The 27,850-nt window shown below is 64.4% G+C and overlaps 3 protein-coding genes across 4 annotated transcripts in view; 1 reads left to right on the top strand and 2 right to left on the bottom strand.

Moving 5' to 3' along the window:
• Positions 1-2,561: 2,561 nt before the first annotated feature.
• Positions 2,562-4,145, bottom strand: OVCA2 (OVCA2 serine hydrolase domain containing). The gene has a single exon (XM_074845269.1). The coding sequence runs from the start codon at positions 4,143-4,145 to the stop codon at positions 3,138-3,140; it is 1,008 nt and encodes a 335-aa protein (XP_074701370.1). The 3' UTR covers positions 2,562-3,137.
• Positions 4,146-4,185: 40 nt separating this feature from the next.
• Positions 4,186-22,990, bottom strand: DPH1 (diphthamide biosynthesis 1). 2 transcript variants are annotated; one of them, XM_074845268.1, is made up of 12 exons: positions 22,928-22,990; positions 22,057-22,209; positions 19,508-19,571; positions 11,515-11,636; positions 9,667-9,821; positions 8,850-8,971; positions 7,536-7,604; positions 6,601-6,757; positions 5,513-5,613; positions 5,132-5,210; positions 4,763-4,950; positions 4,186-4,349 (listed from the first exon to the last, which is right to left on the bottom strand). In XM_074845268.1, the coding sequence occupies exons 1-11, from the start codon at positions 22,974-22,976 to the stop codon at positions 4,807-4,809; spliced, it is 1,215 nt and encodes a 404-aa protein (XP_074701369.1). In that variant the 5' UTR covers positions 22,977-22,990; the 3' UTR covers positions 4,186-4,349; positions 4,763-4,806. The 2 variants fall into 2 exon arrangements, with proteins under 2 accessions (XP_074701369.1, XP_074701368.1); XM_074845267.1 differs by having other exon boundaries at positions 4,763-4,894.
• A 1,669-nt stretch (positions 22,991-24,659) lies between these two features.
• RTN4RL1 (reticulon 4 receptor like 1) overlaps positions 24,660-27,850 on the top strand; it is a 30,531-nt gene continuing 27,340 nt past the window's right edge. The window contains exon 1 of the mRNA XM_074845033.1: positions 24,660-24,732. Within this exon, the coding sequence (XP_074701134.1) occupies positions 24,720-24,732 (13 nt within the window). The 5' untranslated portion in view covers positions 24,660-24,719. The remainder of the gene's footprint in view (positions 24,733-27,850) is intronic.

Here is a 27,850-nt window from a genome sequence, read left to right as displayed (position 1 = left end):
TACAGCAGGAGTGACTCAGCCACAACTGGAAGCTTCTGCGGGTGAAGTGGGGAGCGGGGAAGGGGGGGGGGGGGGGGCTGTTCCCAACGGTTTGGTCCCGCTCCGGCAGCGGGGCCCGGGATGGCTCTCGGCTCTCCCCTGCCCGTGCCGCTGCCTCCTCACAGGCAGGAGCCGGGCAGGTTTGGGGGGAGCCGCGTTGTGTAACTGTCTGCGAAACACGTCACCTTCCCTGCGCGCCCCCTCCCCAGCCGCCTGCGTCAGGCCCCGCTTGTGGGGACAAGGGGAGGAAGAGCGTGAGATGAGTAAGGCTCAGACCCCGGCGAGATCTGCACCCGATGCCAGGCTCAGCGGGGACGTCGCTTTTTCCAGCCCTGCCCACGGGAGCCCCTCTGCCCGTGCCCGGCGAGCCCCACGCGGGCAGCTGGCGGTGGAGGAGGGCGTGAGTCAGTGGCAGCGCCCGGGGAAGGACCACGGGGGGCCGGGGAGGAAGTGGGGGGTGTTTGGGGGAGACAGCGGCGCTGGCAGCATCTCTGCTTGTGCTCATCTTCTCCTGCCCCTCTGGGACGCTGGGAGAGGGCTGGAGGCTCTGCACAGCTTGGCGGCGGGCAAAGCGAAGCCGTGGCCTGCCGAGCCCCACACCCCGGTGCCCACAGCGGGCTCTGAGCAAGTGCAGCCCCAGGCAGGGCCCTATGTGCCCCCGGGGCTGGTGCTGTGGCCACGCAGGGGGCTCTGATGGCCGTGCTGGGGGACGGAAAGGGCCCCACCTGGGGAGCAGAGGGGTGTCACCCACCCCTGCCAAAGCAGCCAGGCTCCCAGTGCCACTGGGTGACACTGGTGGCCATCCCCAGGTCCCCTGTGCCCCAGGCCAGCGGCACAGCTGCCAGCCTGAGCGCAGGCTCGCTCCATCGCCGCCTCAGCAGTGCCCCTCGCTCAGGGAGTGACCGTCACACGCTGTTTTGGGGGAAAAACCCAACTCCCCCAGGCCTGGCAGTCTGGGGGAAGAGGAGACCCCCTGGCTCCCAAGGGGTGGGAGGACCTCAGCAGCCTTGTCCCCAGGCTTGCTGAGCCCCGAGAACGGCCGCAAGGAACAGACCCGGATCTGCGAGAGGCAGGCAGGGGCCCGGCCTGAAGGCATCGTGCCGGTGGAAAAGCTCATGGAGGGCAGGATTCCCGGGACAAACCCCCCCATTCCGGCAGGGAGGGGTGGTGATGCCCCCAGGAGCCACTTCCCTCCTCCCACTGCACCAGGGGCCAAGCACGTCCTTCCTCCACTGCTCACACAGGCACCTCCCGTGGACCAGGGTGGCGTTTCTTTAGTTTTATTAATTTGTTTAAACCGGTCTAGGAGCCACCTGGCAGGAGCCATCTTTTTAAACTTCCTGGGAAGAGGCGGCAGGTATGGCAGCGCCCCAGCTCGGGTCACCCATCCCTCAACCTCCCCTCCACAACCCACCTGATGGAGCAGAGCCGGGCTCTTTCTGCGCACTCGCCCCACGCTTGGGCTCCTTCCCCCGCTTCACGCCGCCGGCGAGCTGCGGCGCTGCCTCCCCCCGGGGAACCGGGAGCTGCCGGTCGGTCGGCGGCTGCGGGACCGCAGTGCAGGCTGGCAGCCGGGCAGCGCCGCTCCGCAGCGGCCGCCGTGAGCGGCCAACGGCTGCAGTGCCTCCTCCGCACCGTCCTGTGGAGCCGCTCGGGCGTCGAGATGCTGCGGCGGGAGCATCTGTAGCTCTGCCATAATTAAACGGCTAACGAACGGCGGGGCTGGCGAAGCGCTGTCTGCTGCCATCCTTCCGCAGCTGCCGAGGGGCTCAGGTGGGGGGAGCGGCAGAGACAAAGGCCCGGGTGCTCTGTCAGGGCTGGTCGCCGCGTTCGGCCTTGCCCCCCCACCTCCAGAGCTGTCGCTACAGCCGGGCGTGCAGCCCCAAGCTGCGCCCCTTCCCCCCCCCCCCCCCCAAAACAGCTTCTGGTGTCCCCGATGTGGTCACTGAGGGGTGACAGACATCCCACACTTCGCATCACCTGAGCAGGCAGCACAGACATGACACAGCCCACCCGTGCGGCTCTGCAAGGTGGCAAAGTGGGCAGGCACTGCCCGAGCCCTGCTAGCCCCCCAAAGAGCAACACTAGCCTGGGGCTGGGCTGCGGGGGCAACCAGCCACATCCTCCTGCCACCCTGCTGCTGCAGAACTGGTGACAAACCAGAGGGAAAAAAACCACCCAGGCCTTGAGAACCACTCGCTGGTGTGCCCTGACCCCAGGGCTGCTCCTGCACCACAGCATCCTCCACCCCTCGCAGTGCCGACACCGCGCTGCCCCACTGCTCCCCAGATCCCAGTGCTGCTCAACCAGAGGGGCAAATTAAGAAGTTTTATTCAAATCCTCTCTCTTACCAACTACATTGCACTGGGTGCCCAAGGAAAGCCGTGGCTAGAGAGAAGCCCTGTGAGCGCGGCCCCGGGCACAATGTCACTGGGCTGCCCCAGCAGCAGTCACGCAGGACACCTGCAATTATAACAGTAAAGATTTCCGTGTGCTTCTAGAAAACATCAGAGCCAAAAACATAGCAACAAGTTTTTCTTGTTCACGAAGGCACTTTGTACAGAGGAAGATACAAAAGTCCCCCAACACACGCACGCTGAACCAGCACACATTTCGTTCTCAAAATGAACACCAGCCCTGGCACTGCCAGGGACGAGAGGTTATTCTAGACCCAGATCAGCTGGAAGGCTGGCTCAGTAGCTTTCACCAGTGATACTAAAAAACACAAACCTTTGGGGTATAACCACTGCAGGAGCTGTGTGCTCTGCAGACATTTCCTGTGGCTGAGCTGAGGGATCCCCACTCTGAACAGCTATTCAAGCCTCTGAGTACCTCACATCCACAAAGCAGTGTCACCCTCCTGTCCTCAAACCCCTCATCATCACACCCACGTACTCATGCATACAACAAAGTTGCAAAAAAATAAAAAGGGAGATAACAAGCATTTAGTCTGGCCCTGCATTAACGCTGCAGAGCGGCACAGTGAGCTGACGAGGACTCTTTGGACCCTCTGGAGGGCACGGAAACACAGGGATGTTTCACCAAGATGGCAGGCTGCACGTGGCTCGCTGGAGCCCCATTTATTTCAGAGACTGTTATCAAACTGCCCCAGCCCCTGGGGGCTCAGCCTGTCCCTGTCCGGGGCAGAAACGGTCCAAGAAGTCCAGGTAGGCCTTCTTCTGTGGCGCAGCCGCAGGGATGAAGTGCCCGCCGGGGTGGGTGAGGACAACAGGCTCCACGAAGTGCTGGGCCAGCTCCCTGCTGAGGGGGGCAGCGATGACGGCGTCAGCATCGCCCACGACGTGCAGCGTGGGCAGGGCAATGGGGTCCCGGTAGAAGTGACCGTGGGCTGGGGCGCGGCTGGCAAAGCCGGCCACTAGGATGGCAAAGGCCACGGGGAAGCGGGGGTCACCGCGGGCCCGCAGGGCGCACACCATGGCAGCCAGTGCCGCACCCTGGCTGAAGCCCAGCAGCCCGTCAAAAGGCCCGTGCTCTGCCAGAGCCGCCGCCACGGCCGACAGCGAGTCCTCCAGCCCCGCCGGCGCCGCCGCCACCTCCCCCGCCTCAAAGGTGCCGGGCCCAGAGAACCACCAGCCGCGGGGGGGGTCGTCGTCGTCGTCGTCCTCGCCGCCGCCGGGCACGGGGTGCGGCGCGCTGACCACCACCAGCTCTGCGCGGCCACGCAGGGCCTTGCGCAGCGCGCCGGTGCGCTGGCGGAAGCGCCGCTCGCTCTGCCGGTAACCGTGCAGCCCCAGCAGCCGCAGAGTCCGTCCCTCCGACATGGCGCCTGCCGCCACCGGAAGTCGGGAGGGCCACTTCCGGCTAGGCCCCCCCTTCCCGCCGAAACGCAGCGCGCTCATTGGCCGGCGCGGCGGGCGGGCCGACGCTCTTCCGCGCTGAGGCGCCGGCGCGCCCCCTGGCGGCGGGAGGCCGCGGCGCGGAGAGCGAGACCGAGGGCGGGAGGAGGCGGCGCCGGTGGGGCGGGACGGGACCCCCGGTGCGACCGGGGCTGCCGCAGGCGGAGCCTGCAGCGCGGCTTGGCCTGGCCGGGAGCCACTCCCCGCGGGCAGCGGTGTCGTCGAGGTACGGGGTGCGTCCCCATCCATTCCGGTGCCGGTACCGGGAGGCTCCGGCGGTGCTTACCCTCGGGGGTGGGGCGGCTGCTGGTGCCCCCCCGCCTGCGCCCACGCCAGGTCCCGGAGCGTGGCGGCAGCAGGACAGGGTGCAGGCTGCGCTCACGAGGCTGCAGGGCCGCCGGTGCTCAGTCTCTCCTCACCCTCCGCCGGGGTGGGGAGCGCGGGCGGCTTCCCCTGCAGCAGAGGGGGGGGGGGGGGTCAGGATGGGGCCCCAGCCCCTGCCTGACATGTGATGAGCCCGCCCGTGCTCAGCCCCCAACACCCCACGGGGCACGGCCGGGGGGGGATCCCCCTCCCGGGGAGCCACGGGGCCAGGCGGGCGCTCACCCCGGTGAGGGCTGGCAGTGGGGGGGGGCACTCGTGTGTGTGCCCCCCCCGTCCCCAGGCGGGCTGGCACCGGCCCCGTTACTGATCACCGGGAACGAAGCCACAGGGTGGCGCTTTTGGCACGTGGCACCGGGCACCGAACAGCACCTGCACGGGGCGCTCCCCCATCCCCCATCCCACGGCCACCACGAGCGAAGGGACGGAGTGGGGACCCGCTGCCCCGGTGACACCCCGCGCCCCAGTGATGCCGCGCTGCCCACCTGAGCCGGCCGGCCGTGGCGTGGGGGCTGTGTGCCGGCGTGGTTCACTGTCCACGGCCCCAGAGACTGGCTGGCGTAGAAGTCCATGGGGTAAGGCTGCTGCCACTCGACATCCCGGAGAGCCACCGCAGCCTGCGGAGGGGACGAGGAGCTGAGGCCCCGAGCGGCACCCGGCGCCAGGAATCCCACTGGTTTCACGAAAGATCAGAAATCCCAGCGGCACACCCGCTATGCACAGACAAGTTGTGGAGGGGACGCTGCCCAGCTGCAGGGATGTCCCCGTCCTGGTGGCTCGCAGCTCTGCGGGAGGCTCTGGCACATCACCCCAAGCCAGGGCTGGTCCCCCCAAAGTGGGAGATGGGTGCTCACCTCGTAGGGTGTCAGCAGCGGCTTGCTGAAGGCTTCTCCCCAGTCGATGGAGAGTCGGGGACAGGCTACCTGCACCCACCTGAAAGGGAAACAAACACATGGCAACAGATGGGGACAAGCATTTTGTGGAGAAAAAGCCACAATGAGGCCCCGCAGCAGCCCCCCTAAGAAGGAAGTGGAGTGGGCAGGGAGTGAGGTCCCTACTGTGCCAGAACTGCCCTGCCAAGGACACCCATGTCCCCTCCCTGCCCTGTGGGCCCAGGTGACAGCAGGACAGACGTGGCAGGGATGGCTTCCAGCAGGAATCAGAGGCCTGGACAGGGAGGGGTCATCCTGGGGACCCCAGCACAGGGGGCTGGAGGCAGGGGCAGCAGCACTCACGTGTCCACGTCAGGGAAGAGCTGCAGCTTGCTGGGGAAGATCTCTGACAGCAGCACCCGCACGAAGGGCCGGCCCAGGGCACGGAGACGTGACTCCAGGTGCTGCAGCAGGAAAAGGCATTCGGGGGGGTTAGGGGAGCCCAGACAGATGCCGTGGGCAAGCCCCCCAAGCTCTGCCCACAGCCCCTTCCTGGCCATCAGACCCTCTGTGGGTCCCAGCTCTGCCCCACAGCCATGTCCCCTCGGCAGTCGCAGGCCAGGCACAGGGATAGGGATGGTGACCATGGCTCTGGTTCGAACCCAGCTCTCCCCAGCGTGTGCCTCAGCCTAATGAAGTAATTACCGCTCAATGACAACAATCTGTTCTCGTTAGCGGCTGCCTTCCCTGGGACACTGCCTTGCCATGGGCTGGCCGTGGCCAGAGGCTGCAGGAGGAGGAGAGGGGCCCATGAGGGGCCAGGGATGTCCTTCTCCTCCCAAGCCGGCACTAACTGCGCCCTGCCCAGCCAACCCCAGCCATGCCTGTGTCCTGCCCGCTGCGGAACAGCAGCTGCTGGGATCTCACCACCCTGCTCTGCCCACTGCTCCCTGCACTGCCCCAAATCTCATCTGTGGCTCCCCCAAAATTTCTGGATGTGAGTGGGGCCACCGTGCTCAGGGCACCCCAATACCGTGGGGCAGGACAGTGGTCCTGCTCCACTTGCCTGGCTGGGGTGCAGTAAGTGCCAGCACGGTGGCCGAGCAGGGACAGCAAACCTGATCCGAAGTTCATCTAATTAAAACAAACCCAGGGAATTAATTGCCAAGCTGCCTGTGCTGGGGGGGTCTTCAGGGCTGGCCAGCTCTCCCCAGCGAGGAGCAGGTTTAATGAGTCCTTGTCCAGCCTCCCTCATCTGCTGCTAATTGCCCTGCTGGCTCAGCTCAGGGGCACGCAGACCCCATCCAGCAGCAACCAATGGGCTACCAGCAGTGCTGGGTCCACCCTCAACCTGGCAGCGAGACCACTGTGCCAATGGCTCACCGGTCCTTCCCCCTCCCCAGGAGCAGCACCTGGTGTCTGGGAGGGGGCTACGGGGAGGGGGTTGGTACCTGCAAGATGCCGGGGGAGCCCTGGCGACCCAACGTGCCCAAGATGAGCCCCCAGCAGCGGGCACCGGCGGCAGTGCGGATGGCGTCCTGCCGAGCGCGGCGCATGCGCTCGTGGCCGTAGTGCTCCTGGGAGAAGACCTTGCTGTAGGGATCGTACCTGCAAAGCAAGAGCCCAGCTCACACACACCCCTCCACCTGCCCCACTCCATCCTGGCCCCAAATTATGCCCATCCTTCATTAGCACTAATTGCCTCCCACAGCATCTCCCCCCATGGCCGATGCAGGGCCCAGCCGGCTCGTTAGGCTGCAGAGAGGGGACAAGGACAAGGCGAGTGTCCCACTGCAGCCCCCAACACCCGGCACAGCCTGGGCTCTGCACGCAGCTTCGCGCTCAGCTCCCCCCTGTCCCGGCTCATCAATTATGAAGAAATATTTGATTTGTTGCTTTGTTTGACGAGGAGAATTTTAATCAAATCCCACTCGGTTTCGGCAGCTTCACCAGCGCCATAAACCTGACGTGCGCCTCCCGTTAGTAACAAACGACCTACTAAGAAATTCAGATTTCGCCAAATGGGCCCAGCCTTTCACTCTTGATATTTCATCTGCTTTCAGCGGCCTCATCATCGCGCTTTATGGCCTCTGCCTGCAGCAGCCGGGCTTTAATGGCTGCACCTCCACGAGCTTTCACAGGTACTTGTCAAAATGTTTATATTCAGCCAGAGTAAATGGCTGGCGTTCATCTCCCCCGCGCATCTCTTCACCCACCCTGTGGCCTCTCTCCTGCCTGTACCCGCTGCAGGCAGCTGCCTGCCTGGCCCTGGGGTGTCGGGTGCTCCTGGGGTGCACAGCTGATCCCCGGCGTGCTGGGGGAGCCGGGGTGCTCCCCACCGTGGGGCTGTTTCAGACCAGAGCGGGTGCCTGCAGGCTGCCCGTACCTGTAGGCAGGTATCCCTGGGTTGGCGATCATGATGGACTCCAGGTGGAAGCGCCCGTCGCCCAAATACCTGCCAAGAGAGGAGGGAGAGCTACGGCACATGGGAAACAGCGGCACCCATCCATGTGCCCGCCCGTTTCCCAAGCCACACTGCGTGGAGATGCCAGGAATCCAAGCTCCCACGCTAGGACCCAGGGGCAGTGGGCACGGCCAGGGCTCCCCGGCTCCGTGCAGCACCCCTGGCACGCCGGGGTGGGAGAGGCGGCCGTGCTCGGGGCCAGGAGGGATGCCCACGCCAGCATGGGGTGGCTGGGAGCTCGCTCCATCTCAACGGCTGGTTCTAGACGTTGCTGCTTCCATTTCTAATCGGATTTCAAGTCAGCAATTACATTTCAAAGCCTTTCATTCAGCTGCCCTAATGGAGTGAGGGCTTGGAAAATGAATTCAGACGTAAAACTTGACTAGATTTTGCCCTTAATTGGAGAATGACATTTTGGGAGATCAAAGCTAATTTGTCTGCAAAAGTTAGCCCCAGAGACGGGGGAAAGAAGAAAATAATAACGCAGGGAGGACGCAGGTATGCCAGCTGCGTGCACCTGCGCGGGTGGCTGGTGGGTACCGCACCGCAGGAAGGCCCCACTCTCGCCGATGCGGTGCCAGCCCGGCCGCCCCTGCCTGCTCCCAACGTGCTTGGGGAGAGACGGAAAGCAGCACCACTCCCCCAGCACTGGTGTGGCTTAGGGTGAAGCTGGAAAAGCTGGAGCCCCCCCAACCCCGTGCCTGGCAATCGCGAGCCCAGCTCCCCACACAGCCACGCTCAGAAAGGCGCCGGCACTGTTGGCTCCCGGCAGGGTGGGCGAGAGAAGGGGCTCGCCGGGGCCTGAACCCACACCTGGGCTCCCCGGCTCCCCCCAAGGGTGGGGTCCTTGTATTTATTTATTCTGCTGCGCACTGTATTCACAGTACATTAAGCATTTCCATTACCTAAAATAATTAGGTGATAGGAAGCGAAGTGCTCCCTCTAATTTGCTGTCCTTAAATAAAATTAATGTTGCTGTGATGTTGGGCCCCGGCCATTTGTCTTTTCCAATTATCCACCCGCCCTTCCATCTATTATCTATTCTGATATACGACTCAATTATTTCCTCTGTGCTACGAGCACACGCCACTCCAAACAGCGCAGGGAACAGGAGGGGACAGCCTGCGGACGTCCCACTGCCGCCCCCCAGAACCGCCCCATGGCTGGGCAGGGGGCACAGGCAGGGCAGGCAGCCTGGGCTAGGCAGGAGGGTCCTGGAGGACCCTGAGTACTTACACGATGGCGTCTGTGTCCTGGGCAAGCCGGGGCGATGTGCAGCCCAGGATCTCCCCTGGGGACAGTGGTTTGCACTGGGGCACACACACCTTGTACTGGGAGCGCAGCTCCTGTGACGCTGCCTGTGGGAGACATGGGGTCAGCAGGGACAGACTGTGGCACAGAGCGTGGCCGAGGCCAGTGGTCCCCAGCACTGCGGGGCACCTTTGGGGACACCCCAGCACTGGCAGTCCCAGCTCCATGGGGCACCAGCAACAATGGTTGTGCTGTTTTGCCCCAGCACAGCGGGAGCGGAGGGGAGCCGGACTGCTCGGGGTGGCACCATCACGGAGGGCAACAGCCCCCCGCACAGCCGAGATGCTCTGCGAGGCTCAGACAACGTATCAATTAAAAGACAAGGGGAAACGCTGAACGCTTCAATAGCCCCGTGTTTAGATAGACATGGCTCAAGAGGCTCATCCATCTCCTCCCGTACTGCCCAGCCGGCCGTTCAGGGGCAGACAGACAGACCCGCCAGAGCTTCCCCTGCCGCTGCCAGCACTGCATCAAAATGCCAAGTGCTCCACTGCCTGCCCTGACATTTACAGAGCAGCTCCCGGGGGAGCCAGGGAGGGGTGCCGCCATGAAACATTGATCAGAGTTATTATAAAGTACTTGATCAACATTATGGCAGCAGCATATTATCGCAGCGACTCGTCAGAGGGGAACCGTTACCACCAGCACCCCAGGGCAGCTGCTCCAGCCTCAGAGCTGGGGCCAAGGTCGGGGGGACACAAGCCCATCCTGTGTCCTGCACTGCTGGGGGTCCCCATCTCACCTGCACCGTGGAGACGAACTGGATGGTGCTGACGAGGGCCAGGGAGGTGCCCGCTGTGAAGTTGAAGCGAATGGTCTCGAGGAAATGGGACGTGTCGATCTTTATGTCCACGAACACATAGAGCATCTTCAGCCCCTGCGTGGTGTCAATGGGAACTGGTGAGAGGAAAAGAGAGGGTGTGAGTGTGAGGGCCCGGTGAGCCCGCAGCTGCTGCTGCCTGCAGTCAGGGGATAAAGCATGTTGGCAGGGCTCCCTGCACCCCAACCACCCCGGTGCGGGCAGGCCAGGGTGGGCTGTGCCACCCCTCTGCCAGTGCTGGCACCCTGGGCAAGGGGTGCAGATGGGAGCCACAGAGAGCACCCGCTTGTTTCTCTCCAGATAATGGCAGCCTGGGGAATCAATGAACACAAATCTAATTACCCCCGGTGCTAAGAAGCCTGTGTCACCACAATTAAGTGAATAATTAAAGTACACAGAGTCCACATCGATCCACAGCTCCGCGTTCACTTCCCATTTTGGTGCTCTTCACCTGATCACAATTAAGTGCAAATTACTCCCTCCCGCAGGGCACATGGGGCCAGGAGGGAGAGGGCAAGTTCATGCGCCCTGCTATCGGCCACACTGGTGATGGGAGCACCGTGGGCAGCCCGAAAGGAGCCCAGCACCCTCTCAGCACCCTGCGGGCACCCCAGGGTGCCCTGTGACCCATCCTGCCCAGTGCAGGCACGGTCCACGTGGCCACGAGCAGCGGATGGCGCTGGGCTGGTGACAGGCAGCCTAGCCAGTGCCTGCGGTCCCTGCAGGGAGCAGCTCCAGATGTGACTCCTGTCCCTCAGAGCAGCCTGACTCCTGTACTGGATACGGCCCCTTCCTCCCCTTCCTGCTGCTCATTCATGAAGAGCAGGCTACAAACCAGGGGTTTTATATTCCCTGTTCCAGTGGTGCCCATAACCCTCCTTCTGTAACAAAGCACCTAGCACAGATATTTATCACCTCGAATGCTCACGCCGACGTGGCTTTCAGGACAGAGTTCTCAACTGGGGAGTCAGTATTTCATACGGAGCCTGACGCAATTCTTCAAACCCATTTATACGGCCCCATAAACCTCCAGGAGGGCTGCCAGGTGCCGGGAGCATGGCAGCGGCAGGGATGCACATGCCTGCTACAGCAATTCTGCCGATCCACCTTAAAACCCAGAGCGTCTTATTGTTATTTTTGGGCTGATTCCATCCTGGGTGGACTTCAAAGTTAGCAGCATCTGGGACAGCAGCGCAGTTTCCATGGCAACTGGATCCAGAGTACGGTCCGCCTGGGGAGCACACAGCCTCCTCCTCCCTTCCCCGCCCAGCCTGCGCTGCACCTGCAAAGCTGCCTTCCCCGGCCCCGCGCCGGCCCCGGGGTGAGTGGAACCCCCAGGCCATCGCTCCCCTCTGCCGTGCTCCCGAATTAATCCCCCAAAGCCCAAAACTGCAGGGCGGGGGGATGAGAGCAGTGGCTCCCGGGTAAGTGGGGTCCTGCCAAGCCACAACCTTGCTGCTCTGCTCTTGGGCACAGGGCTGCGATTTGGGCGCTGCAGCAGCTCATGGGATGAGCAGGACAAGCATGCCCTGCTGCCCCCAAAATCCTGGCCGTGGGCAGCCACCCAGCCAGCCTGGCTCCATCCAAAGCCAGCAACCGAGGCTGGAGAACAGAAATCCCTCCGGGAAGGGATTAGCCCTTGCCACTAAGTCTCCGAGCTGGCATCGAGCAGCGCGGGGAGCCGCTCAGCACGGCACGGTGGCAGCAGCACAGCTCCGCAGTGCCACGCACGGCTGCCTCGGCAGCGCCCCGGGGCCGAGTGTCACCTACTCAGGCAGCTGTGTCCGTAGTGCACCAAGAAGTCAGCGCCCAGGGCTCGGGCTGTGTAGTCGTCCACGCAGCACGCGCCATAGGTCACGTCGCCCATCACCACCGCCTCCGCATCCGTGAACCTGCAGGGAAGCACAACAGTCAGGGTCACGGCTGTCTGCCGTCACCGCAGCTCACGTTCTGTCCCCCAGCTCCGTGGCACACCGCTATGGGGGGACCCCACACTGCCATTGAGCCCCTCGCCACGCGCTGAAGAGGACAAGCACTGGCTACTCTCCGAGATGTCAACATGATTAAGCTGGAGAGCGGTAATCCGCCTCTTCAATTGGGTAAAGCTGTTTGCAATTCAGCGGATTATCCGCTCATCAAACAATACGCTGCCAGCTTCCTAATGCTCCAGTGGGGAGAGGAGCAGAGGGAGACCCGGCGCAGCGTGGTGCCGCTGCTCTCACCAGCCGGCCCTGGGGACCAGAGCCACTGGGATGGGCAGAACAGCCGCCCTGGCATCCCCAGCTGTGCCAGCCAGGCTGACCGAGACACCGTCCCCCTGTGTCCGGGCACCGTGTGAGCTGGTGCACCCCAGTCCGTACCCGGCTGCGTCACCCACCCGTGTCAGTCTGGCCAAGCCGGGTGTGCTCCGGGAGCGGCTGGTGCTTAGGGAGCACTTGGCAAGGAAATGCTGGTGCTGTCCCCCATCCCTGCTCCAGCATCCCGGCACTCCAGCCCGAGCCCACCCGGCACCCGCTGGCCAGCGGAGGGGTACACACCGGTACCGGGTGGCAAAGCTGGGGCTCTGGCATGATTTAAAGGCACCACCTTTCTGGGTATTTTATTGCACCATTTCGGGGGATTATTAGCTTGGCTGCCTTCCCGGGGAGCTGCCGTGGTAGTTTACGGATGAAAGCAGGTATCGCGATGACAAAGCCCCGCGCCTGGAGGGGCGGCTTAAACCAGATGCTAATTCCTTATTTACGCCTCGCACCAGCGTGGCTGTAGCTCAGTGCCAGTGGGACCCCCCAGTCACTGGTGTGGGGCTGGGGCAAAGGAGCCGGGGGAGGAGGGCGCCCCAGCACAGCATCACCCCCCCACTGGTGCTGGCTGGGGACCAGGGTCCCGCACGCTCCCCCCCGAGCGCCAGGCAGGGAGCGTTACGTCGTCGGCAAGAATAGAAATGGTGGGCAGAGCTGGGCAGATGGCAGAAGGTGGAGAAATGGCGGAGCGTGCTGAATATTAACAGCTCCGGCCCATCCGTCAGCGCCCAGGGAGGGGGACAGGGGAGCAGCTCTGCCAGAGCATCCCCAGAGAGGGGGCAAAGCCATCCCCACCTCCCGCATTCAGCCCAGACATCTCCTGCTCCCCACAGTGTCCCAGGGGCTGGGGATGTAGTTGGGGACTGTCAGAAGATGGATCAGATCCTGCCAGCACCCAAATGGTGCGCTCCCTCGCTGCCAGCGTGGCCCGGATGGGAGGACGGCTCCTCCGCTGCCTGCCTGGCCGCACTGTGGGGCTGGGGGCTGCCGGCGAAGGTTCGAGAAGACTCTCCCCCACCCCACCGAGCCCCCAGCCCCCTCCTCTAATGAGAGGTGATGAGATGAACATGAATCAGACTCCACACATCTCAGCAAAAGTGGAAAATTATTCAGCTCCTTAAGATTCAGGACGGGGAGGTCTGACTCAGAGCAGCAGCCAGCGCCGCTTAATTTTTTATAGATTAAAATGTATGCAAATTGGCCCAAACCCCAGAGAAAGTCCCTGGGGGTGAAGAGCAAGAAAGTGAAATAGCAACGGTGGAGGGAGGAGGGCAGAGGCTGGCGGAGGCACCCATGGCCCTTGCCCAGCGTGCGGGGCTGCAGCTGGCAGTATGTGGCCACCGACCTGCAGGCAGGGGAGAGGGGGCTGAGCCCTGTCCCGGTCACGGGGAACTGTCCCGCTCGGCCACGGCCGAGCAAGGAGCAAAGAGGCCACAGGATGATGCTTGTGAGGAGGGAGCCCAATGGTGCTGCCGTTGCAGCCAGCAAGGGTGGAAGGGTACCAGCAGCCTGGCAGTGCCAGCAGGAGAGGCACAGAGGCACCAGGACGGCACGCACCGGGGTCACCCACGCCGGCTGGGCTGGACGGTTGAGCGGAGCAGCAATCATCTCCCGAGACAAATCAAAGGCAAGTACAGGGGCCTCCCCTTGATGTTTTAATCAGTTCGGTGTCGCTGGAGCCTTTCATCAAACTACAGAGGAAGGAAACGTCAATTAGCAGCCACCTGCCTCCGACGCAGGCCGGGGAGCTGCTTGCCAACCGGACCGGACTGGGATGCAGGCGAGGGGCAGCCACGGGAGTGTCCTTGAGGGTGTTTCGTGTCCCTGCAACTCATCGCAGCTGCGGACGGGTCCCAGTGGCGTGCTGGCAGGGAAGATGCAGTGACGGGGCTGTCCCCACCCAGTGCTGAGCCGCTCACTACAGCTGGGAGCTCATGAATATTGAACACGTGGGGAGGTTATTCATCTTTTACGTCCCGCAAACCCCAGCTCATTCTGAAAAACCGTCCGGCCTTAGCATTTTTCTCATCTCCCCCTAATTCATTATATCCTCCTTTAAACAGATGGCTCCCAAAATCCCATTTATAAAGTGCCATGCTCAGCACTGGCAGGATGCGCGCCCTGGCAGGCCGCGTCCTGGCCCCCATCCCAACTGCTGGGACCCCCAGACACTCCCAGCCCTGTTCTTCCCTGGCAAGCATGGGGCCAGTGACCTGGGGACAAGTTTGGGGGCTGAAAATGTTGGGACAGACAGGCACGCACAGGGCCAGCACGTCCTCAAGCTCAGGGCAGCTGCTCCCCGCCACCCAAGTGCAGGCGCTGGGCTGGAGCAGCCCTGATTTATCCTGGCCCCTCGACAAATAAATGAGAGCATTTGCTTCTGGCAGGAGTGTGGGGTCCCCTGACATCGCAGCAATGTGTGAATGATACCGTGCTGGTCCTCACCCCGTAAAGCAGAGCCGCTCTCCCTGGCGGAGAGGAGTCTGCAGCCCCGGCACATCCATCGCGCCTGGTTCCAGCAGCCCTGGGCAGGGAGGGGACTGCAGGGACTGAGCTGAAAGTGGCCGGGCCTGGCACTGTGAGGCTGCTGGAGGATGGAGCTGGCATCGAGATGCTGGGGTGCCTGTGTGTCCTGCTGGGGATGGGGACCTGGAGCGGGGTGCTCCTTGCTTCACAGCCACCTGCCTCGCCTGCGTGTGACTTCACAGCACAGTCACACTGTGGTGTGGTGTCACCTTCCTGCCGGGAAACGCCTGGGGATAAGCAAGAGGGTTATGCCCCGCAAATACCCCACACTCTGTCCCCTGGGGGAAAGGCAGAGCCCCATGATCACCCCACAAACCCTACACCCACTGCCTGCCCTGTGGCACCCAAGCCCAGTCCATCCCAGGGATGGGTTCAAGTGGGTGCCTCTGTTCTGGGGAGTGGGGGCTGAGTGCAGCCCCGGCTGAGAACAATGCGCTTAATTAGCAGAGAAACCCGTTACCAAGCCCCATTACCAGACTCCCAACTTCATTAGCACAGGAAGGCTGCACGTAATTAAAATAATGAGTTTGCAATTTTACTGCAAACGGTGCTGGAAGAGCCCCGCTGCAGCTGGGCAATCACTGCTGGCGGGCAGCGCGGGGCCCCGCAGAGCATCTGCAAGTGAGTCAGGACGGGGAGAGATTCGTGTCCCCACAGCCCCCCAGGAGCAACCGTCTCCAGCTGGGTCCCCTCTCCTGAGGGGACCTTCCCCTCTGTCCTCACTGGAGGTGCCAGGGCCAACCCTGCCATCCCGAGGGGCACGTCCTACGGGAACCCCAGCTTTGCTGGCCCTGCAAAAAAAACCAATGCAAGGCAAACCAAAGGCCCAGCACATGGTGGTGGCGAAGCCACCGCAGCCATCCTGCACCCAGATGGTGCCCATCCCCTCTTCCTCATGGCCGGGCCATGGCACTGGCCACCAGTGCCAGCTCCCTGGGCTCTGTGGGGACACTAGGAGGTGGCACAGGGCATGTGGTGTTGGGACCGCACCTGCGCTGGCACATCCCAGCCCTGGGAGGTGACAGCCCTATAGACCCCACACACTCCCCCCTGCCTGGTCCCCCCCCACGCCGTCACCGCCCAGGCTGAGGTTTTAAACATCTCCAGTGAAGTGAGAACTTCATTCTCCCTAATGATGCTGTTGTGCAGTTAATGACGGTGATTAAATTCCCCTGCACAGCGTGCTGCACCACGCTGCCAGCACCTCCGGGTTGTGCTTAAAGGACAAGGGGAGAAGGGAAGGCAGCGCTGGCCAGCAGAGCTATGGCACTGTGCAGCTGAGGCTGGATCCTGACCTGTGTTACCAGGATGGCTCTTTGGGACCTCCCAGTGACACTGCCGGCTTCGCCATGGCGCTCAGTGCCACATCACTCAGTGCCACATGGCAGACCTGCCTGGCCAGGGGACCTGGTGCCCCAGTCCAGGACCAGGAGGGGACAACCTGCATGGCACTGGGGACCTGCTGCCACCAGAGGCTTTTTGTCCTTACTACCACAGCTGCTGGGCTGGGTGCACGATGTTTAACTCTTTGCTGCTCAACCAGAGATGATTCAAGACCTTCCCTGTCACTCTGAAATGTCCCCGTACGCTGCTGGGCACACCACAGCATGGTCACTGCCATGCTCTGCGCACCCCCAGCACTGCCTTGTGTGGATGCTCAAAAGCCAGCGGGCTGTTGGGAGGTGCTAAGGCCGTGGCAGGGCAGCCTGCGCAGGCATCAGGACACCCCCAGGTGCCCCCCCCGCCGCCATCGCCCGTCCCCGCCACTGTGCCACGGCTGATTAGCAGGAGCCGCTTGCCCCGGCGCGGTGCGGGGAGACGGAGGGATTAGCAGCTGCGAAGCCTGACAGCTGACTTTATTAACAAGGAATCAAAAGCCCAGCTGAGAGCCCAGCTGATCCGTCTGCTCCAGCCCCAGTGCAGGGAGAGGAGGGGTCCGCTCATGGCTGCACCCCCCCCACACACAAGCCAGTGGTGCAGGGGGCACTGCTGTCGCTTCCCTGGCACGATGGCGGGTGGGCTGGGGGGCTGCTCCCCTCCCTGAGCTGCGGTCCGAGCTCCCCCCACGCACCTCTCCACGCTGCCGCCCCCCAGCACGAGTTACCCTCCGCCGAATTACATCAGCTGTGACAAACGGAGCCAATTTGGAAGGTGCCGCGAGAGCGTCGTGATGCTGTTTCGGCAGCCCGCCGCCCCGCCAGCTCAGCAGACCCCAGCCCCGCCGCCCCCCCTCGCAGCTGGCCGCTCACTCCAGCGAAGGTTCGATAATGACAAACCTATTAACGCTAATTAACTGGGCCTCACGCCGGTCAATGCTGTAAGTAGGTTCTCGATTTCAAAGGCTCCAGGCTAAGTACCCCACCAGCCTTTCTGGAGGCAGCAGCTGTGACACTTCGGCTACATCTTCATCCCCGCAGCCCCTCAGGGCTCGGCGAGCACCAGTGCAATGCTGGGAAGCCTGGACAGGGCACTGGGGGGGTCCCCACTTCGCGGCCCCCTCTCCTCCTTGCCTTCACTGGGGCTCCCCGGGGACTTGCTCACTCCCACACTGCAGTGGGGGACACGGTGACACCGCCATCCCCCTGCACGGGGACAGATGGATCCACAGACAGCACCACATCCTCGCTGAGCCGCCCATGCTGCAGCAGAGCGAGGCCACGTCCCCACTCTTGGCCCTTCCCAGTGCTGCCAGGCCACAGCACAAATATTTTATTAAAAGGCAGCTCCAGCCATCTGAGTGGCAGCAGACACAGCTCCGGTGGAGCCGGAACACACGGGGATGGGCACCGTCACCCCAGGGGCACCAGCCCCGGGCACTGCTCTGCGGCCATTACCAGAGCATGCAGGGGTGGGGGAGCTTGCTGGCACCCCCAAACCCCAACTCCCAAGGAGGGGCCAGGAGGCTGCAGGGATGGGCTGGGGAGAGGGGCTGCTTGCTGAGCAATGCTCCCTGTGGGCACAGGTATCCCCAGCACACTTGGCCCTCGCATCCCCTCTGTTCGCAGTGGGAAGGGGACATGCAACCCCGGGGCTGACAGTACCCCAAGCCCCCGTTCCCAGCCTGGCTGCGGCAGTTACTGCTGGAGCACACGGCTGCAGCGATTCCCGTCACGTCGGAGGCTCGTCCGGCCCCAGTGCTGGGTGAGGAGGGCCAGCAGGAGCGGCGGCCGAGCCACAATTCCACATTAATGCCAGCGATGAATATTAATAACAGGAAGAGGCAGGCACTAACGAGGCCACCTGCCGATTCACACCTCACCTACGGCAACGTAACCGTGTCCCAAGAGCGTCCCCAAGGGAGTGGGGACAGGGCTGGACTCCTGCCCACAGCCACAATCCTCCAGCCGGCGGTGCTGGTACACAGCCACGTTCCCAGCCAGAATCATGGAGGGCACCCGGTGCTCCCAGCAAGGGACTGGCAGTGAGGTGTCTCTGGGTGCTGCATGGTGGCAGTGAGGGAAGGATATGGCCTCGAAGCCATCCCCCATCCAACCACCAACCCACTGGTGCTGCCATGTCCCTGCTCTTGGCCAGGTACCTCTCCCCATGCAGCACCCATCTCCCAGCACCCATCTCCCACACCAGCACCCCCCGCGGCAGGGAGGGTGAGTCCAGCGGGGCTGCCAGCACCCTGGCATCCACCAGCATCCACCAGCACTCCGGCATCCACCAGGAAGTGGGGCTTAAGGTTTCATTCAGATAAAAGAGCCCCTTAATCCGCTGCCTTTGAAGTCGGAGACATGAAAGCGGCTGGGTGCCAAAGCCAGAGAGGAGGCAGCTCCGCTTAAAGGGACAAACCCACGCGGAGCCGCCCGCACTCGCACCCGTCCCCTCTGCCCCCCGCACCCGTCCCCTGCCCGCGCCCACCCTCCCACCGCTCCCTCACCCAGCCCGCGCGTGGGGCTGCCACGGTCCCGTGGGGGAAACGACAGCAAAGCGGGGACAAAGCCCGCAGGCACGGCTGCCTCCCCACCCGGCACGGCAGCGGCTGCTCAGCTAGCAGCAGCGGGGAGGCAAGCCTGCTCGCCCTGGGAAGGCAGCTTACTAATGAGTGCCGTGACCCCGATGGCAGACGAGGCACGCGGTGCTATTAGCACTAATTCACTGTGCAAAAACAGAGAGGGGCTGGGGAGGGGGCAGGCGCAGCAGGGAGAAAGCCAGCGGGCGGGGAGGGAGGGAAGGAGGCACGCTCGGCAGTAAGGAGATTATGGCCAATTTCTGCAAGGTGCCTGCATCCGCTGCCGCTGCAAAGCCCAGCTCCTCTCCGGCGCCTCCGACCTCACATCCCAAGCGGCACAGAAAATCAGGAGAGGAGCCACAGGGAAGGGGCTGCCTGGCAGCAGCTGCTTGCAGTCACCCTGTCCAGGCCACCACCATGGCCTCAGGCCTCCCAGCTGGAGAAATGCTGCCCCCGAGCACCTCCGTGCTGCTTTCGGGGCAGCACGGCTGCAGGGACAGGACAGGGCCATGGGGGAGTAGGGCAGGAGCTCTGCGCGGCCACCAGCCCTCCCCTCGCTGGCCGTGCTGCAGCGGCAAGCGTGCAGGCACCGCGCTGGCGTCAGCCAGTTATTAACGTGGCTGCTCCCCGGCTCCATCACCCCGACGAGGGCCCCGACACGCTGAGCTCAGCAGCTCCCGCCAGAGCGGCGGAGAGGGCCAGGCTGGCACGGTGCCGGTCCCTGTCCCCAGGGATGTCAGCGGGTCCCTGTGACCAGCTGCAGAGCAGCGGCTTTGCCTGCAGCCGGCCAGGCTGTGGCCAAGGTGTCCCTGTGAGGGCAGCCACGCTGGGGCCCCCCATACCCGCCTCGGCAGTAGCCCCGGGCCTCATCCTGCACAGGCAGCGCTGTCTGGCAGCCACCCCATTCCCAGCAGCAGCCCCCACCCCCTTGTCAGGCCCCGCAGCCGAGCAGGGAAGTGCGGAAAAGCCGTCGTCTTACCGCTCAACGATGTCCGCAATGGTGCAGGCGAACATGAGGAGGCCTTCCGGCATCTGCAGGGCCACTGGGAAGAGAAACAGCCCCGGGGTTAGGAGGGGCTGGAGGGGATACCCCAAAACAGGAACCTGGGCACCAATGGCTGGGGTCAACGTGTCCAGCTTGAGTGGCAACGGCAGGAACGACCCTCCCCAAATTGGCCAAAACCGGTGGCTGTGGCAGCCAGCGTGCATGTGGTCCTGCCCCGGGCCGTATCCGTTCTCCCTGCCCGCACCCGGCCCCTGCGCACACCCCTCATTGCTTTCTGAACCCGCTGACACTGCTGGTCTCTCCTGCTTCCCGCAGTAATGAGTTCCAGATTTTAATTATGTGCTGCACAGGAAAAGGTACTTTCTTCTGTTTATTTTAAACCTGCTCCTAATAATGTAAACGCGTGCCCCTGGTTCTCCCGCTACAAGAAAGAGTGAATAATCATCCCCTATTCAGCCTCTCCACACCATTCACAATTCCATACCCCTCTATCATATCCCCCTTCATTCACCTCTTTCCCTGCTAAAGGATCTAAATCTATTTAATCTCTCCTTGTACAGTAGCTGTTCCAAACCTTTGATCGTCCTCGCTGCCCTTCTCTGCACCTCCCCTCTCTGCTTCTCTCCCCGATTCAGGAGGGTGGCCAGCAACGCTGCAGCATTGTGCCTACCAGGAATTTATTCATCAATGAATGATGTTTCCTGGTGTGCTCCCTCCTCGCAGCTTGAAACAATCCCTTTGTCTCTGCAGCCCAGCTGGGGCCCCCAGTGCCTGGGGTCCAGCCAGGAGCCCCCCGTGGATCCCCACAAGCTGCTCCAGGGAGGTGGGGAGGAGCAGGGACCATGTTAGGGGAGGTGAACGGAGGAGGCCCCCCCCATTAATCTCACTGTCCTTTCACTTCCTGATCCCACCAAGACATCCCAGCTTCAGCGATATCTATCCAAACATCCTCCCCAGATCCCACTCCAACAGAAATCCCCATGCAGCCAAGTCCAGCCCTCTGGCCAGCGTGGGGTTATGTAAAGACCTGGCCCAAACTGCACTAATCTCACCCTGCTCCCAAGGCAGGGCCCAAAGCTGCATGTGCTCTGCCAGCCCCTGCCCGACCTGGCAGAGCTGGGCAGGTCAGGGTCCCAGCATCCCCCAGCCCATTTGGGACTGTCCTCAACCCCAGACTGCCACCAACAAGCAGACCTGCAAACAGCTTTGCCTCTCCCAGCGAGGTGTTGGCAGGAGGCAGCTGGGTCACTCTCTGCCAGCACGGCACTATGGGGACAGGGGATGACATCCCAGCCCCCCCAAACCCCACAGCAGGCAGAGTGCAGGCAGGACTGGCTGCAGCCCGGCGGGAGGCTGCGTTCCCCCAGCAACGAGCCCCTGGCTGGGCTCGGCACGCGCAGATTTTTAAATCCCAGCACGGCTGGCTGGCTGATGGGCTCGGCTCCCAGCTCTGAAGCCTAAATCCCAGCCGCATATTTACATTTAATTAGGAGGTGCTAAGCAGCAAAACACAGCAACGAAAGCCAGAGTGGCACGGCTGGGCGGCCTCGCCACGTCCTGATGGGCAGCCCTGCCTCACGCACCACAGCCAGGACGCATCAGACAGCCCCGCAGCCACCGGCCCCTCGGCGTCACAGCCAGGGCCAGCTCAGGCAGCAGCTCCCAAAACATCCCCCGTGACGCCTGCCAACTCCTGCCAGCTCGGAGGCAGCAGGCAGAGACATTTCCAGGTGGACACAACATTCAAATCTGGCTCTGCCCAGAGCCCCCGGTGCCACACAACCCCGTGAGTGGCCCCTGCCTGCGTGTGAAGTGAGGATGGGGATGTTGGTGACACCCGGGGATGGAGGGGGAGGCTCCATGTCCTGAAGGGTTCCCCCAAGCCGTGGGGACACCAAGCATAACCCCACCTCGGCTCATCCGCAAGCACCCCGAGGGCACCCTCGAGGGTCACAGACCGAGAGCTGGTTCAGCCACAGCGGGATGCACGTGCTGAGGGGGGGACAGACCTGGCACCACCCCGCAGCACCACAGCACCTGCTCCGGGGCCACCACGGCCACTCCCCACCCTGCCAGGGCTACAGTAACCCCCCGAGGACCCTGACAAAGGTTCAGATCTGATCTGGTCCAGCTTCCAACCAGCCTCTCCAGTCCCCTGGAGCCGGGGGTTGTGGGGCTCCCCCTGCCCAGCCCCGGCAGCGTGGCAGGAAGGCACAGGTCGAGAGGAGAGCAGCAGGGACTTGGCCAGCATCCCAGACACATCTCACAGGCTGACAGGTCCATGCAGCTCAACCTCTCCTGTCCGATGCGATTATAATCCAGAGATACAGATCTATTAACCCACCTCGAGGGAAAGAGAGCTCGCCAAGACAGAGCCGAAACAGGCCAGGCAGCTCAGCACCATCTCTGCCCCAGACTCACCAGCCCTGCACCCTGGTCCCCTCGCCACCGGAGAGCTCAACAGCACCAACCCACCACATGCTGCAGCCCCAAAACCCCTCATCCCCTGGGCCAGTGCTCACCCTTCTTGGCTTGAGCCTGACGAATCCGCCAGATGGTCTTGGGGATTTCAAAGTTGTAGTTTCGGGGCAAGGCCTCCACCGCCTCCCGCAGCTCCGCGTTACCGAGGATCTCCTCGGGGATCTGCTGCGCCGCTCGCCGTGCGGGGCCTCGGGCTGCGGGACAAACGGGGTGGCCTAAAGAAGCGACCGAGAGGGCAGCGCACCCCGTATCTCACAGGTCACCAGCATCCTCGCTGCCCTCACACCACCCCTAGGGACAAGCAGGCAGAAGGGGGTGCGTTTCTGCCCTTCACGCTGGTGGGAGGTTGCTGACACTTCTGGGGGGAAAACACCTTTTTTTTTATCCCAGAAAGCACCACTGTAACTACGTGAAATGCTCTAAGTGGGGTTGGGTTCCCCCAAGCCGTGGGGACACCAAGCATAACCCCACCCCGGCTCATCCGCAAGCACCCCGAGGGCACCCTCGAGGGTCCCTCCTGCCCCATCAAGGGGATCCCATTATCCCACCGGGGAAAAGGCAACAGCAGCGGGTGAGCCAGGCCCGTCCCCGGGAGCCTCATCCTGAAGCCGGCCCCCGCCAGCAACCGCCCCCCTACAGCTCGGCGAAGCCGGAGAGCAGCGGGGGAGTGACAGCAGGGGGATTATTCACTATTTCCAGCCCAACACCGGCACTCATGAGCCACCAAACCCTCCCCGCACGGCCCACGGTCGAACCGCCAAAGGGCCAGCTGGGCCGGGCCGGTGGCGGGGGAGGCCGGGCCGGTGGCGGCCCGGCCTCCCCCGCCACCGGCCCGGCCTCCCCCGCCGAGGCAACCGAAATAGCGCCCGGTACCGACACCGGGAACCCAGCGTTGACCCGGCCTCAGCCCACCTGCGGCGGGCACCGGGGCCGCGCTCCCGCCCCTCACGGAGGCCGCCATGGCTCTGGAGCACGTGAAGGCGGGAAGGCAGCACTAAGCGAGCCCCGCGCTAGGCCAGAGCAGTCGCCGGCCGAAAGATCGAGTGTGGGAGCGCGCCGGCGGGCCCCGACGGGACGGGCGGTGCAGCGGGGACCGGTGTGTCTCAGCACGGTCCCGACGGGCCCCTGGGTGCGCAGCGGGGCTTTGCCAAACTCTGCCGTGTCAAGACTGCTCCCCTTCATGTCGGGACCGTGGGCCCGCCGCATCCCCTCCCCCGGTGCTGACAGCCGCGGAGCTGCCGGCCCCAACGTTAACAAAAGGACAGGGCGGGGGCGCCGGGGCCGTTGTCACGGTGGCGGGTCCGTGTGTCGTGTCCCCCCGCTCCGCTCTGCCGCGGGGCAGAAGCCAAGTCCCTGTGAGGAGTGGGGCAGGAGGGACCCGGGCGTAACGGAGACCCCCGGGATCGGCGGGGGACCAGGGAGACAGCGAGGACCCCCCGGGGACAGCAGAGACCCCGGTGGCGCAGTGCGGACAGCAGCGCTCCCGGTGGGATAACGGAACCCGTGGTGGGGCAGAGGGGAGTAGGCGAGAGGGACCCTCGAGGAGCAGAAGGGACCGCCCCGGGGCAGCGGGGCCCCGGTGGGATGTCGGGACCGTGGCAAGGAGTGCGGGGACAGCAGGGGCCGGGGGGGCAGAGGGGACAGCAGAGCTCCCGGTGGGGCATCCGTGACCCCGGTGGGATAGCAGGGACCCGGTAGAGCGGGACGATAAGGGCCGGAGGGCACCGTAGGGGAGACAGGGACTCCGGAGGAGCCATAGGGACCGTGCCGGGGCGGAGGGGACAGAGGGGACAGCAGGGACCCTGACCGTGTGGCGGGACTCCGATCGTGTGGCGGGACCACGGTGGGACACCGGGGTGCGGAGGGGGGCGATAAAAAGCGGAGGAGACGGTGGGGACGGCAGGTCCCCGGGGAGCGGCAGGGACGATTCTGGACAGCGGGGACAGCGGGAACAGCCGTGACGGCGGCAGGCGCGGGGTCGGGCGGCAGAGCCCCAGTGGGATACCGGGGCACCGGCGGGGGTAGGGGGGACATACGACGGCAGAGGGGACGGCGATGGGTTGGGGGTGACAGCCGGTCCCGGGGGCACCGCAGAGCCCCGGGGTGGGGGCGGCGCTGGGCCATGCCCCCCGGTGGGGCGGAGAGGGCCGGGGTGGGGGGCGGCGCGGGGAACGGGAGCAGCGGCACTTTCACGAACTGTCCACGGGAGGCGGGAGAGGCGGCGGCGGCGGCGGCAGCGGCGGAGGAAAGGAGGGGGGAGCCCGGCCGGGCTCGCCCAGCCCTGCCCAGCCCTGCCCGCCCCGTCGCTGCCCCGCCCCGCCCTGCCCAGCCCTGCCCGCCGCTGCAGGCAGCGCGGCACCGGCACCGGGCGCCCCTTTATAGGCTCGGTCCGAGGGGGTGGGGGGCGGCGGCGGCCCCAGCCCCGAGGGGGCGGCTCCCCCCTAAAAGCCGGCGGCGGGACGCGCGGCGGGCAGAGGCGCGGCCGGCGCTCCCCGGTGCTCCGGGGCCGGCGCTCCCCGGTGCCGCTGCGGCTCGGCCCGCCATGCCCCCGCGGGGGCCGCTCGCCCGGGCCCCGGCTCCGCGTTCCCGGTGCAGCAGCAGCCACCGCTGCCGCCGCCGCTACCGCTCGCCGCCGCCGCGCCCGCGGCTCTGAGCGCCGCCGCCGCCGCCGCCGCCGGGAGACCGCGCCCGCCCCGGCTCCAAGATGCTCCGCCAAGGTGAGAGCCGCACCGGGAGGGCACCGGGTACCGCGGGCACCGGGGACAGCGGGGCCGGCCCCGAAGTTTGTCTCCCCGCCGAAGTTGGGGCCGCGCCGCCGGGCGCCCCCCGCTGCCGCCGTGTTACCGGCGCCGCCGCCTCCACCGAGGCTCGGGCACCCCCCGGGGTCTCCGGGGAGCGGCACCGGCGGCGCACGGCGGGAGCGCAGCGCGGCGGGGAGAGGGCGGGGGGGGGGGCACCGGGAGGAGCGGGGGGAGGCACGGCAGGCGCCGGGTCCCGCAGGAGCGGGGACGCGGCGGGTCCCGCGGGTCCCGGGGTACGGCGGGTCCCGGAGGCAGCGGGGCTGCGGCGGGCATGGGGGGGGTCGGTGCTCGTTCCCCGAGGCGAGGGAAGGCGAAACGGGGATCACCGGGGGACGCGGGGGGTTCGGCGGGGAAGTTGGGGCGAGCCGTCCCGTTCCGCCCCCCCCCCGAGGAGAATCGCTCCGCTGTGACATCACGTTATTTCCATGGCAACAGCCTGGGACATCATAGGGGAGCTTTTTGACATCACAGCGAGGAGAGAAGCCGGCCCTCCCGGGGGGTCCGGGGCGGGGCGGGGCGGGGCGGGGGGGGGCACGACCCCCGGCCCCACCTGCGCCCGGGCCAGTCCCACAGAGATGCTGGGGACAGTGGTGCCATGCGGGGGGACCCCGGCCGGCCCCCCCCGCTCCCGTCCCATGCCCCGGGGAGCGGGTGGCCACGCAGCCCCGGGCCCAACCCTCTCCACCACCACCGCATGCCCCTCTCCGGCGAGGCTCCGGCAGCGGGAATAGGTGCCGACGTCGCGTTCGCAGCCCCCCCGCAGCCCCCCGTGCCGGGGTGCGGACCCCCGGGCAGGGCAGAACCCCCGCTGTCACCCCGGGGATGCTTTTTCCCACTGGGGGGAATGTCACCTTGTGGCTGCGGGGCCTCGCACTCGGATGTTCCTCTCTCCGTCTCTCGCCTCGGCTTTGTTCGGCGTATTAACCCAATCGAGCTGCAGTCTTGAGAATAAACCCCGAGCCCTCGGAGCAGCCCCGGTTCCCAGCCCCGGTTCCCAGCCCCGGTGCTACCGGCTGAAGGAAAAGCATCATCCAGGCTGGGAAACTGGAAGCCCGAGGTGGAGTCAGGCGACGAGGCTGCCGGCAGGGTTGCATCCCACCAGGGGTAGCCTGTTTAAGGTCAAGATGTACAGCTTTCATTTCTGGAGCTAGAAAAACAAAATGCAAATTGAAGAGCCTGTGGGCTAATGCAAAACCTATTCTTAAAGTTTTTGTCTTGTTAAGCAAGGAAATAGAGTGCCAAATAGGCTTTGTTAAGTGGCAGTCTAATTAATAATTTAAAATCTTGTAGCTGTCTTTCATTAGAATTTATCTGTACATCAACCACAAAATCAGTCAAACACACTCATTTATAAGTTAATGCCATTCCTGAATAATTCAACAGGCAGTTAGAGGAGGCCTCCATCCCGCCGAGAGACTCTCCCCCCTCCCCGTCTCACCGTGGCCCGGTGTCACCGGGTGGGGGGTCCCGGTCCCCAGCATTTGCCCCAAGCAGGGTGTGGAGGGGGCACCCCACATGGGGAGTGAGGGGGAGACCTGCTGCCGGGGTGCGGGGCTGCGGCCAAACCCCTTGGTGGGGCCCGGGGGCCACTGGCCTTGTCGAAGGATGTGGCAGCACAAGGCTGCGCTGGTGGGAGGCGGCGCAGGCTGATGGTGGCACCGCCACCGCCTTCCCCGTCCCGCTGCTGGGGAACCGGGGTTGGGCTTGGGGCTGGGGGACATGGCAGGGCTTGGGGTGGTGGGAGCTGAGCTGCGGGTGACATTCCCAGGGGAAGCAGCTCCATGTGCCCGCTCATGGGGGGGGACAGCTTCGCACGCGGTGCCACGTGGGGCAAAGGCGTTTGCGGCAGGACAGGCAGCGGCCGCGTGGCCAGGGCAGCGTCGCGATGCCCCGGGGGCATTTTGGGCCTCCTGCACCCTGTGAGCTCCAGCCAGTGAGGCACCAGGCAGCCCTGGTGGGATTCAGGGTGGATTTTGGGCACTGGGACGTCATCAGTGGCGTGGAAGTGGGTGACAGCATGAGGTGCAGCTCCAGCCTGGGTGAGGGTGTCGGCAGGGCTGGCGCAGCGCTCTGCACTTTGCCGGAGGTGGCCGCAGGCAGGAGTGCAACACTGGCGACGCAGGAGAAGGAGATTTCCAGGTCAAGGATGACACCAAGGTCACGGGCAGCCTCGTCCCCGTCCCAGCCATCGCTCAGCCCATCGACGGGGCGTCCAGGCCCCGTCTGTCCCTGCAGCAGAGCAGCCGACGGGCAGGGTGCGGGCACAGGCTGGGCTGCGGTTCCTGCGCTGGGGAGCCGAGAGCCCAGAAACCTTTCTGCTTATAAAAGTTTAATTTCCTAAAGAGCTGAGAGGAAGCCACAAGCTCTCTGTGCCCGGTGAAGTAAGGGGGGGGTGGCTGGGGGTGGGGGTGTGTGTCAGGATGTGGCCCAGGCTGTCCCTGCGGTGGTGCTGTGGGGGAACGAGGGAGGCTCAGGCAGGCGAGAGCTGCCTGGGGCTGGAGCTGGAGCCGGGATGCGAAGGAGCCGTCGCCACTCAGTGACCCGCGCTGCTGGAGCCTGGCAGGGTCAGAGCCGTGGCCACACTCTGCTAAATGTTATTCCCACTTTTTGCCTATAAGTGCCACACCCAGTGCCCCACGGTCCCATCCAGGTGCTCGAGGCTGTGGGTGACACTCCAGGTGGCCTCAAAACACTGCCCTAAAAACACCAGTGAACCTGCCGGGGAAATGTAAAAATATGCATTTTCCGGTGTGATTTCACACCCACCTTTCCCCAAGGCACCCGTTGGTGCTGGAGCCAGCGGCACAGGATCCAGAGCCGCAGGCAGTGGGTCCCTGTGGTGTGCAGGATGAGGCCTCGAGTGGGATGTTGTTGCCTCAAGGCTGGGCAGGGATTCTGGAAACAGCCAGAGCGTTGATGGGTTTTGGCAGCCAAAACCCTCTTCGGAGGCAAAAACCAGGCAGGGAGGCGTGGGAGCCTGGAGGGACATGGTGGTGGCTGGGTAGGGCCAGGGCCACCCATGCTTTAGGGTGTT

The sequence above is a fragment of the Strix aluco genome, chromosome 19 (genome assembly GCF_031877795.1).
Source record: "Strix aluco isolate bStrAlu1 chromosome 19, bStrAlu1.hap1, whole genome shotgun sequence".
Lineage (NCBI taxonomy): Eukaryota > Metazoa > Chordata > Aves > Strigiformes > Strigidae > Strix > Strix aluco.
Note: the sequence above shows the minus strand (reverse complement) of the source record. Positions and strands in the feature narration are given on the sequence as shown.

What these genes read in the sequence shown, in the direction of transcription:
- OVCA2 (XM_074845269.1), bottom strand. Translation starts at nt 4,145, where the DNA reads ATGGATGGGGACGCACCCCGTACCTCGACGACACCGCTGCCCGCGGGG.
- DPH1 (XM_074845267.1), bottom strand. Translation starts at nt 22,976, where the DNA reads ATGGCGGCCTCCGTGAGGGGCGGGAGCGCGGCCCCGGTGCCCGCCGCA. An exon ending in CGCTGCTGACACCCTACGAG is followed by an intron (nt 4,895 to 5,131) that starts GTGAGCACCCAT and finishes TCCCCTCCGCAG; the next exon opens with GCTGCGGTGGCTCTCCGGGA. An exon ending in GCCACGGCCGGCCGGCTCAG is followed by an intron (nt 4,350 to 4,762) that starts GTGGGCAGCGCG and finishes CCTCTGCTGCAG; the next exon opens with GGGAAGCCGCCCGCGCTCCC.